The 12,500-nt window shown below is 30.4% G+C and overlaps 1 protein-coding gene across 11 annotated transcripts in view; it reads left to right on the plus strand.

The window, feature by feature from the left end:
• The window catches only part of LOC124425624 (rho-related BTB domain-containing protein 1), an 18,302-nt gene that overhangs the window by 3,723 nt on the left and 2,079 nt on the right, over positions 1-12,500 (plus strand). For 4 of the 11 annotated variants that reach the window (XM_046966178.1, XM_046966181.1, XM_046966183.1 and 1 more), the window contains 10 exons: positions 6,830-7,193; positions 7,442-7,545; positions 7,861-8,058; positions 8,798-9,005; positions 9,233-9,475; positions 9,745-9,830; positions 10,060-10,186; positions 10,301-10,435; positions 11,243-11,266; positions 12,199-12,352. In XM_046966178.1, the coding sequence (XP_046822134.1) occupies positions 7,014-7,193; positions 7,442-7,545; positions 7,861-8,058; positions 8,798-9,005; positions 9,233-9,475; positions 9,745-9,830; positions 10,060-10,186; positions 10,301-10,435; positions 11,243-11,266; positions 12,199-12,352 (1,459 nt within the window). In that variant the 5' untranslated portion in view covers positions 6,830-7,013. Of the gene's footprint in view, positions 1-6,803; positions 7,194-7,441; positions 7,546-7,860; positions 8,059-8,797; positions 9,006-9,232; positions 9,476-9,744; positions 9,831-10,059; positions 10,187-10,300; positions 10,436-11,242; positions 11,267-12,198; positions 12,353-12,500 lie in introns of all 11 variants that reach the window. The other 7 variants (XM_046966182.1, XM_046966189.1, XM_046966180.1 and 4 more) reach the window with 4 other exon arrangements.

The following is a 12,500-nucleotide window of genomic DNA, read 5'->3' on the forward strand; positions in this document are numbered from 1 at the left end:
AGAGAGAGAGAGAGAGAGAAATATGTGTTTTATAAAGAAGATGATCGATCGATCACGCTGTAAGATATACATATAGATCCATACATAGATAGATAAATAAATCTATAAATACGTAAATATATCAAAGCTGATGCTAAAGTGATAGAGAGAGAGAGAGAGAGAGAGAGAGAAGGGAAAAAGGAAGGAGAGTGGAAGGGGATGAAGGAGGGATGGATAAATAATAAGAATATTAGAGATAGAAATAGATGAATTTGAGATAATTTCGATATAATATTTTGATAATGGCTTTGTCGTTACGACTAATCGTCCTATGAACGATAGACGGAGGAATGTGTTGCGCCGCCATCAACGACGTTTAAAAACGTCCGCTCGTAACGCTCCGTGCATCACGGATGGAGTCCGATGCATGATTAACAGGATGAAAGAGGTCGACAATAAAAGAGGAACGTTTACTTAATTAATGTGCTAACGCTCGGGTAGGCTGGCTCGTTGACCCCGGGCCGACCCCTTTGCGATATTCGCGATACTTTGATCGTCCTTCGGCGAAAATTGATTTCAGTGTCTAAGTGAACGATATATATTTATATATATATATACATATATATATATATATATATATATATATATATAGAGAGAGAGAGAGAGAACGAATAAAAGATCAGAGAGAATATGATAGAGAGTAAAAGAAAAAAGAAACAGCGAGAAAGAAGATGAGAGAGAGAGAGAGAGAGAGAGAGAGAAGAAAGAGAAAAAAAAAAGAGAGAAAAATTCTCGTCTTGTTTGATTTTCTTTTTCTTTTTTATTATTCTTTCTCTTTTTCTTTTTTTTTTTTTTTTTATTTTTTCTTATTCTACCTTTTACCTACTACTTTGCTGACCTCTGCATGAGCCTCGTTCTGCAATGCGCCAGTTAAGCGTCCATGTTTTCTTTCTCTTTCTCTTTCTCTCTGTCTCTATCCTCCTCCTGTTCCTCTCTCTCTCTCTCTCTCTCTCTCTCTCTCTCTCTCTCTCTTTCCTTTTCTAATCCTTTTAGAGTTATATCCTTTTTATTTTTTTTTTCTTTTCTTTTCTTGTTTCTCCCCATGAAAAATTCACATTGTCCCTTTTTGCAAAAAGCAAAAGTATCCAAGGAACGTACGCGGTACCATATCCGTTCGTTTCCATCTTTCTCAAATTCAATTCCGTAAGCGCGTACCCTTTGAATAAGAGATGATATAATGTTATCAAGTGAGCTCGGTGAATTTCCATTTGGTTGCACCTCGACTATGCCGTTCTTTTCCCTTCGGTTAATCGCTCACGAAGGAACTTTAAGGGAAGCATTTCCGAAGGCCATTCTCTCGTGTCACGAGCAATGCCTTTTCAATAGATTCACGTGTAACATCGATCATCCGTCGATCGAAACGGAAAAAGTTAGTTTCAATACTATGATCTCTCTCTCTCTCTCTCTCTCTATCTATCTATCTATCTATCTATCTATCTATCTTTGTGTTAAAGGGTATTATTCCTTCTCTTTTTTCTCTTTTTCTCTTTTGCAGATTTTTCTATAAAGCTTTCACAATAACAATCCTTCTATTTTTATCTTCATTTCTTTTTTGTTTTATAACTTTTATTTTTTTTTTTGTTTTTTTCTTTTTTTTTTTTTTTTTTTTATAGTACCTATGAATTTTTTTCCAAATAAATTTTTTGTTCAGGACAATCTGCAAAATAAATCGTTGATCTTTTCCCATTAACGGAGTTCTTCTCTTTTTCTTTTTTTTTTGCATAAATACTTAGATTAGAATTAAAATAAATTACATGTATATATTTATTAAAAATAAAATCATATATATATATATATATATATATATATATAGATATATATAATAATCTCTTCCATTTTCAATCGCTTATATAACAAATTTTATGTAAAAGATATAAAAAGGGTTTTAAAGTTAAAGAGATTTCCTGTTAACCGAATTTTATTTATAATTGGACCGGACAATAGCGTGAAAAACGAGACTTCGTGACTTTTTTAACACGATCCTCTCTTTCTTACTCTCTCTCTCTCTCTCTCTCTCTCTCTCTCTCTCTCTCTTTGTCCAATTGTATTCTGGTCACAGTATCGTTACACTTCTGTTTACGAAGCGTAGAACACGATTGCCAGGCACGTCGTTCCTACTAACCTATTTGGGCCATTGATTCGTGAGAAATGCGTTCGGACAAATCGTTCATGCGTGCGTTCTCTACTGCATCGTGAACGCATCTATTTACTCGCCAACTCTCTCGTATCGATGAGAAAAACATTATTTCTTTTCGATCAATAATTACAAAGAAGAGGAACAGCAAGAAGAAGAAGAAGAAGAAGAAGAAGTAGAAAAAGAAAAAAAAAATAATGTCTTTCGGATAAACATTCTTGACAAAGTTTTGTCCATTACAAGCAGTATACAGGGATAGAGATATGGTGTTGGATAACGAAAAAAAAAACAAAAAAAAAAGAAAGAAAGAAAAAAAAAAGAAAAAATGAAAAATGAAAAAGAAATATATCTGTTTATTTTTTTAATCGTTCTTAAAATTTATAAACGTAATTAACGTTAAAAGGATTCAACCTGTTTGTATAGGTACGTGCGTGCGTACGTGCGTGCGTGCGTGCGTGTGTGTGTGTGTGTATGTATCTACAGAAATTGTGTGAAAACGTGTGCATAGAAAGTAGGTCGAATATATAGAAGAAATAACAACACAGCGACAAACCATTCGTTAGAGAATCCCAGAAGGGAATGATTAGTAGCGAATAGTACAGTACTAGTAGTAGTAATAGTAAAAGCGATAGTAATAGTAGTAGTAGTAGTAGTAGTAATAGTAGGAACAGTAGAGTTTTCTCTTTAGAATAGACGAAAATACATGTGACAGTAGTCGGATATAAACGCGTCGCGATACATCTCGCACTTTTCGAGTTCGGTGAAGTTTCCGCAATGTAACAACAACGAAGGCAAGGACGAAAAACGCAGTTTTGCCACGTAATCCTGGCTTGGCTGGATAATCGATATAGGAGGTGCTTGATAAACGTGTATGCCGGATTTTAACTTTATCCATCCACCAAATATTTTCGAATATCTTAAAATTCGTCGTTTTTCATTATTTTTTTCTATTCTTCTCTCCTTCTTTCTCCTTCACCTCTACCAGCGAACAGTTAAAAGAAAAAAAAATCTTTTTTTATTGGATAAAAAGAGAAAGAGAGTTAAAAAGAGAGAGAGAGAGAGAGAGAAAGATGCATTAACTTAGTCCCCCATATCGTTCAAAAGCATAATAAATTATAATTTCGTTTCTTTGACACTAAAATGAGAGACTCGTTTACGTGAAATAAAACGAATTCAGGATTCAATTATGACGTAAGGCTAAAACGAAAGATTTAATTAAGAAATGTAGGCCACTCGCTCGCTAATTATCTCTCACAACGACGCGACACAACGTTCGACGCTGCGATACATACATACATATACATATGTATGTATACGCATACATTATACACGTTCTTAAGTATTTACTTATCTACATAAATATGTATTGTACGTATGTACGCAATAAACTTATATTTTTCGAGTTTGCCATTGATTTGACCCCTGTAAAGAAAATCAAACGTTTTACTACATCGCGTTGCAGTGTTATAGCATATCTACTTATAATACATATTACACATGTACATATATATATATATATATATATATATATATATATATATAATTCGCCCGTACCTATAAGTACCTTCTTTTTCTTTTTTTTTTTTCTTTTCTTCTTAATAATCAATTATAAGAATTGACATTGGAATATTTTACAATCCCGTCGAAATCTCGTGGGTCTTTTTTTTTTTTTTTGGATTGGGGGGAGGGGAGACGGGGGGGGAGGATAATGAAATTTATCGATCGATTTTACGTAGACCTTAGAATTTATACTCGAGTGTCCTTGTTAAAAACTCACCACGTGAAACATGAGGACTATCGAGCGAATTAACTTTCGATTTTTGCATCGTAACCATCTGACGATATTATGAATATATGTATGAATGTAATATATATATATATGTATGTATATATATATATATATATATATATATATTTATCCATGTATCTCGTCACCTGGCAAATTGACTATTGAGATTTGACTTGGAAAAAAAGGGAAGAAAAAGAAAATGAAAAAAACTATCCGGCAAGTCTCGTTCAACGTGAAAAGTCTACTTTTGTATATACTTATCTTACCCATCTATATGCCTATGTATTTAAATGAAAATGAAATATATATATATATATATATTAGATTTAAATGACACGTTTTAATGTCACGATACATTTGTAATACGTGAATATTGAAACACGCGAATCTTTTTTCTTTCTTCTTTTCTTTTTCCTTTCTTTTTTATTTTTTTTTTTTTTTTTTTATTTATTTTTCTTTTTTTTCCTTTCTTTTTATTTTGCCCTCGGCCTGGATTCACGAAGAAAGTTTCGTCGATTATATTAGTTTAATATTCACGGTGATCAAAAAATGAGATTACGTGATCAGTGCACGAGATCTGTTTATTGATAAAAAAGAAAAAAGAAATATCAAAAAAGGGTTAGTCATAATATGGTGTTTATCTTGATGGAACATTAATGCTCTCTCTCTCTCTGTATTTATCCATCTTTTGTAAGACTATAGCGTCGTAGAAAATAAACGAAGTACTCTCGGTATTAATAGAGACCGGAAATTTATTTTCACACTTTTCATAATCGATAAGTTCGACAGGAATGTAACGTCAATCCCAAGTGAATTTATATACGAAACGCGTCATCTAGAAACGAATATACATTTATATATGCACAGTGTCAGCAGGCATAAAAATGAATATGAAAGTCATCGAAAAAGAAAGAAAGAAGGAAAGAAAAAAAAAAAAAAAAAGAAAGTTGGAATATCCGAGTAATCAAGATATCACATTTTGTTTTTTTCTTTTCCTTCCTTTTTTTTTTTTTTTTTAAGTCGCAATCATAACATTCTAGACTTTTAATTAGATTTTTTCTTCCTTTTTTTTTTTTTTACAACCATCGTTCAATGTTTCATAATTATTTCAAAATTTTTTATAAACGAAATTTCTAATATTTTTCTACACTTATGTCACATATTATACGCTATAAGTAAAAAAAGAAAAAAGAAAATCGAATATCATTCGATCGTAATCATAAAATTCTATAGATTAGACTTTAGATTAGTTTGACAGTTTCATTCCACATATATTTGTTAAGAATGAAATCGAATATCAATTATTTTTTAATCATAAAATTTTATATACTTGAGATTAGATTTCGTATCGTTGGTCATTCAAAATTTAATGATTATTTTACTAGTAGTTGAGATTATTTTGATCGTGCAGGTAACTTTTTTTTTAATCAATACGATTCTTACTCAATTATTTCTCGAGAAAAAATTAATTTTTCGATGTGTAAAAAGAAAAGAAAAAAAAAAAAAAAAGAAAAAAAAAAGAAAATAAAATAAAAATAATACAGATATACCTTAGATTTAAATGTCGACGTTCGATAATTGTTCCTAATTTTTTTTTTCTTTTTTTTTTTTTTTAGTAAAGCTTCGATCAACTTAAGTCATACGTTACAAAAAAGATATATTGTGATATAGCCTATTTGTATTATTATATTAATATGAAAATAAGACGAAGGCAAAGACGAAGAAAGAAAGAAAGAAAGAAAGAAAGAAAGAAAAAGAAAAAGTAAAGAAAAAAAAAAGAAAATCGTATAGGCCGTGTACCGCGGCGAGTGTCTTTCAGGGTTAAGGTGATTTTAAGTTTGCAAAGGGTTCGATTCTAAATATAAGGAAACTGAGACACATACACGCCGAGAGTGTGGATATAAAGGAGAGGGAATGAAATCAATAGGCATACCGAGTTTATATGCGCGAGACTATCCAGTCTTAACTGTAATCGTTCAATCGTGCCTAAAATATCTGCACATATGTATCTATGTATGTATGTATGTATGTATGTACGTATATATACACTGGATGTTCCCCGTTGACGAATCTTAACGTATTCTCTCCACGTGCACGTGAATCGGATTTTGCCGGTTATCAAAACCGGCTAGTACTCGTATTTTCAATCCCAAAATATTTTCAGTATAAATCCATTATGTTGGTATGTCAGTATTAACATTTACAATTGACTACGGGCTCTTATTAAAAATAATAATTAATTGTTAAATCTACGGATTTTCTATTATATCATTTTCCATCGAAATTATAATACTACATATAGCTATTTAATTATACGATTATTTAATTATTAATATAGTAAATCACAATGAGTAAATAGATATAATATAATTGATATAATTTTAATATGTAATATATTAGAATTGATTATTATAATTAAATTAAATACAACCGACATATTTCGACCGCGTTATATTCGACATAGGTAAGGTACACCATATTCAAATATTTATATAAATATTTAATTTACTAATAAATAATAATAATAATAATAATAATAATAATAAAAAGAGAAAGAGAGAGAGAAAGAGAGGAATATAATAGCTCGTCAATTTTATCGGTCTATAATAAAATAATATTAATTAATAATTATACTCATATAGTAACATTATTATATTAATAATTTATCAATTCAAGAATTATCTTGATTATTTTAAAATCCATGATCTGATAATGATTAAAATAAACAAGTTCTAATAGTAACAGTTATAATGACAAAATGTAAATTGCGATTTACATTTGTCAGGTTTGGACATTTAATTTCTTTCTTTTTTTCATTTTTTCTTTTCCTACATTGAGAAGAAGAAGAATCATTTTCTTTGTCCTAGAAGAAATCGTAAAACAGGAGGAGGAAGATTTTGATCGACATTTGGTCGAAAATCGAATGTGGTGTTGTTCGTGTTGGTTAGCTAGAGAGGCATCGGTGACACCGACGGCTACGGTAGCCCAGTCGTATTTGGACGATCTGGTACGTGAAAAAGTATATTGGATGAAAAAGGGAGGTTGCCGGTGATGGACAATGAGCAGCCGCACCAGGAACTGGTCAAGTGCGTGGTCGTGGGTGACACAGCAGTCGGAAAGACCAGATTGATATGTGCTAGAGCATGCAACAAACACGTCTCTCTATCCCAATTGTTAACCACACACGTACCCACGGTTTGGGCTATCGATCAGTATAGAATTTATAAAGACGTAAGTTTGTATTTTATCTTCTTTTTTCTTTTTCTTCTTTTTCTCTTTTATTAAAAGACAAAGTTCAGAATAGAATACCGATCTTTCATATTATTTTTCTATTTTTCTTTATCGTTTGACATTCTTTTCGTTCAAATAAATCGCTTATTTTTAATTTACTATTATTATATATATATATATATATATATATATATATATATATATATATATATATATATGTATGTATGTATATTTGGCACGTTACATAGGTATTAGAACGATCGTGGGAAGTCGTGGACAACGTTAACGTATCTTTACGTCTTTGGGATACGTTTGGTGATCACGAAAAGGATCGTCGATTTGCCTATGGCAGGTCAGTATTTTAAAAAAATATATTTTCAATATAGCACGTAAATTGAATCGATTAGAAAAATACCGATCGAGTTAATAAAATATAATATTCGAACACTTACGTTAATTAATTGATTTTACAGTAAGATAAAATATTTTTTGAATCAATAATTTAATATTTAATCATTTCAATAAAATATTATAATAAAAATATTTATCGACGTTAAATGTGATATATGTATATAATATTAATTAATTTTTTTATACAAAAAAAATTTATTAATTAAAGCGTATGTGCATGAGATGATCGAATTGAATGAATAAAAAATATTTGCAGATCGGACGTCGTTTTATTATGTTTCTCCATAACAAATCCGGTTTCATTACGGAATTGCAAGGCAATGTGGTATCCAGAAATACGTCGATTCTGTCCTCAAACGCCAGTCCTATTGGTCGGATGCAAAAACGATTTACGATATATGTATCGAGATGAGACCTACTTGAGTTACTTCCGGGATCGTAGTCCATTCGTAAGGTAAGTAAATTTTATATAATACTGATAATAGTTTCGATCGATTGTCAAATGATATGATATCCCTTATCGGTTATACGAATTCAATTATCGAATAGAATTATTTGAGGGGATTCTATCTTTGATGTGAAGTTAAAATATAAAAAGACAAAAAGAAAAAAAAAAAAAAAACGAATGATCCAATGGAGCATGGGAAAAAAAGAATTTACAATATCGTCGAATAAAAGAAGTCATTCGAATATATATATATATATACATAATATGTATATACGTGTACGTATACTATATTCGACGTTACTTCGATATATATATATATATATATACACTAGGAACTTCAGTAGCAAAGTATGTCGAAGTATTGATTCCACCGGGGATACTCTTCGTTGCTCTATCACTTTCCTCTTCGGACCAATTACGCCGAAGAGAGTTTCCACATCGACGTCAGATAAATCGAACGCGAGTTCGAGACTAAATTAATATCGAACCCTTTTGTTATACGTCATTCTAGAGTTCCCAAGAGACGTCATTGTTCAAAATTCACTATGATTTTTAGCGATCCTCTTGCGAATATCACGTATTCACTTTCATGATGATGAATTTTATAAAAAGAAAATGATAAGTAGATAGATAGATAGAGAGATAGAGAGAGAGGGAAAAATTTTGGTTTTTTTTTTATATGTTTCTCTTCTTTTTTTTTTTTTTTTTTTTTTTTTTTTTTTTTTTTTCATTTAATCATTTCTAGGGCCACGAGAAAAAGTGATTTGGTCATGCCTGATCAAGCAAGAGCGGTAGCACGAGAGTTAGGTGTATGTTACTATGAAACTAGTGTCTTCACTTATTATGGCGTCAACGAGGTATTTGAAAACTCAATAAGAGCCGCCCTAATTGCAAGAAGACAGCAACGCTTTTGGATGACGAATTTGAAAAGGGTACAAAGGCCTTTGCTTCAGGTAATATTTGATTCTAATCCAATATTGTTTCTAATATATTAATTTAATAATTTATAATAGATAAACAAATAAATAAATAAATATATATATATATAATAATAGTATATTAATAATATAGTAATTAAATTTATATAGACTGTAATGACGGCTAATGAAAAAATATAAATAAATATTATTATTATCTCTATTATTTATTATTATTACTATTATTTAAAAATCTATTATAGGCACCATTTTGTCCACCGAAACCAGTACCGCCAGAAGTTTATCTAACAGCAAGTACATACGAGGAAAATATGAAAACATTATGGACAAAGCCAGTTCATACCGATGTAACATTAATAGCAGGCAATTGCACCTTCCCAGCTCATCGATGTTTATTAGCGGCAGCTTCGCCTGCATTTCATCGGCTCTTCTCGACGGAACTTGCTCATGAACATACACCAAGAAGTTCGAGCGAGTCTAGTATGGTGAGAGAAAGAGAGATAGAGATAGAGATAGAGAGAACAAAAATAAATCATTCAAATACATATTATTATTATTGTTATTATTATTCATTTATTTTTTTTTTACTATTATTATTATTATTATTATTATTATTATTATTATTACTATTATATGCGCGTATGAATTTTTTAACGTTGGACTTATTACGAATTTGAAGGGGAAAAAAAAAAAAACAAACAAAAAGGAGAAAAGAAAAATTGTACATTTTTTTCTATTATCTTTTACAAAATAGGTAAGCACTTTTGGCGAGGCCACAGTAGGCGATTTTAACGACGATACCGAATGCCTGATTCGCATTGATCAAAGCAAACCCTCAAAGTGAGTTAATCTCTGAAATCCATGAACACACGAGCATACTCTAGTATTCTCTTATTATATTATTCGTTATATATTATTAGAGATATGGTTTAAACGATAACGTTGCCAATGGAGAAGATATAATTAAACGAAATTCGTAGAAAAAATTTATTTAGAAAAAAAAAAGAAATAAGAAAAAAAAAAAATATATATATATATATATATACATATATATTTACATTTATTTCAGAGTATGGGAACAATTGAAAAGAAGATCGAGCTTTCAAGTTTTACCAACGATGGATAATCAAAGGAAAGCCAATGGTGCTACGAGGGAATTAAATCATCCTGCATTTCAAAATATACGCGTTTGCATGGTAAATTTCTTTTCCATATGAAACTAATTTACAAATCTCAACTCGAAAAAAAAAAATATATATATATATATATATGTACTATTTTTTTTTTTTTTTTTGTTAAACATTATATAGAGTGAAAATTCAAATGGAGTGCAACAACCTACTACAGTGGTGACTCTTTCGAAGCTCATTACGCCCCAGGCTATGCAGCAATGCTTGCAGTTCATCTACACAGGCAGCTTGGATAAACGGTATCACGATCTACAAGTACGTTGGGTCGGTAGAATATTTTATCAGAAAAGGTACATCCAATGCGAGAGAGTGAAAAGAAAAAGAAAAGAGAACAAAAAAGAAAAAAAGAACACGGACTTTTTTTTTTCTTTTTTTTTTCTTTTTTTTTTTTTTTTTTTATAATTACACAGAGCGGGACTCTGAAGTTCTTAAATGATTTTTTAAAGATCGATTACACTTCTTTCGAGACTTTCTAGGCTAATTTTTTTTCTCTTTTTTTTTTTTCTTTCTTCTCTTTTTATCTTTCGAAATTTTACTTGCAATTCAACGATCTGAAAGAAAATGAGATTGGCCTGTGTAAGGTCTCGAGAAAAAAGAAAAGAAAAAAAAAAAAGTGTAATTGTACTTTCGAAATTGTCTAGGAACTTTCTCGTATCCGTTGTTAGGGACTTTTTAGTCCGATCTCCTTTGTAATAAATTCCACGGTATAATAATATCCGATCGGATTACCTCAAAAAACGCAGGATTACCTTCACTATACTCTTTCGTACACACGATTTTTAATTTGGATCTTTATTTATCCACCTACACACGATTTTTTTGTTTATATTAAAAAAAAAAAAAAAAAAAAAAAAAAAAACTGACAACGTATCGATCGGTTTTCGAAACGAAGAGACTATCTATGTTAATCATCGAGAAGGATCGAAAGGATCAAAAAAAGACAAAAAATGCGAAGAAGCAAACAGAGAAAAGGATTTTCTTTCATTATTGAAAAATTAAAAAAAAAATAAAAAAAAATAAAAAAAAAAATAGAAAAAAACTAACGCGGCTGTATTCTTTCAGACAGCTCCTATTGGGCTATTACTGGTTAGTACTAAGTCAAATTCGTTTGACAAATACGTGACATTGTTAAACACACACACACACATACAAACATACATACATACATACATACATACATACATACATATACTTTATACGTAAGAGCACATACTTACGCATTGGCACGAAAGCACGCACGCATATACGATAGTATTGTATCATTTCATCGAACGAGAAGAATATTCATGATGGAAGAAATCTAATTCATGTTCTAATTCATGAGAGCATGTTCACGTTCTCTTCTAAATATCATCGTTGAATATATGTTACGTAATATGATTCATCGAAAAGAAAAAAAGAATGGATCTACTTTTATTCACAACACATATACACACACATACACACATATATATACATATATACATATATATATATATATATATATATATATATATAATCGATGCCTAATTCGTACAATCAAAAAAAATGTAACGATCGAAGAGCAAAAAAAATATATATACATACATATATATGTATCTAATGTATATATAAATGTATCAGGCACGCAATTAAAGGAAAAAGAAAAAGAAAAAGAAAAGAAAAAGAAGGCTCATCATCAAAAATCTCGTCAGATCCAATCATAAATCATCGTTAGATCTAATCGTAATCGTCGTTAGATATCAAGCATGAATTAGCGATTACTTTGATCGTAATCCATCATCAGAAGGAAAAAATTATCGAAGTGATTAAGGAAGAGACCGATCATGGTTGCATGGAGAATATTTTATATCATCGTCATCGATTAAGCTTTAAAAATCATCAAGTTATCAAGGATCTGATTTATAATATAATTCGATCATCGTACGATCATCATATCGATCATATTGTTTTTATATTATTCGTAATATGAAATTGTTAATTTATAGAAGAAACAATGGAGTTTAGATGTTAAAACATTTGATATCTGTTACCCTCAGGAGATCAGACAAGCAGCTGAGTTCCTTGAGCTACCGCAATTGTTAATGGTACTTGGAACAATACAAACTCGTGAACAATTTGCTAACAGTGATCTAAATAATCGTTATAAACAAGTGGTTAGACAACGGCTCGAGGATATTTGTCTTGAACAAGGTAAATTTATCATTTAATCATATACACACACACACACACACACACACACACACACACATATATATATATATATAGTATCCCAATGAAAATTGCCCACTAGGATTATTATGAGATCTAGTGATTTTTTTTGGGTCGAAAAAAATACCTC

Source organism: Vespa crabro, chromosome 7 (genome assembly GCF_910589235.1).
Source record: "Vespa crabro chromosome 7, iyVesCrab1.2, whole genome shotgun sequence".
Classification (NCBI taxonomy): Eukaryota; Metazoa; Arthropoda; class Insecta; order Hymenoptera; family Vespidae; genus Vespa; species Vespa crabro.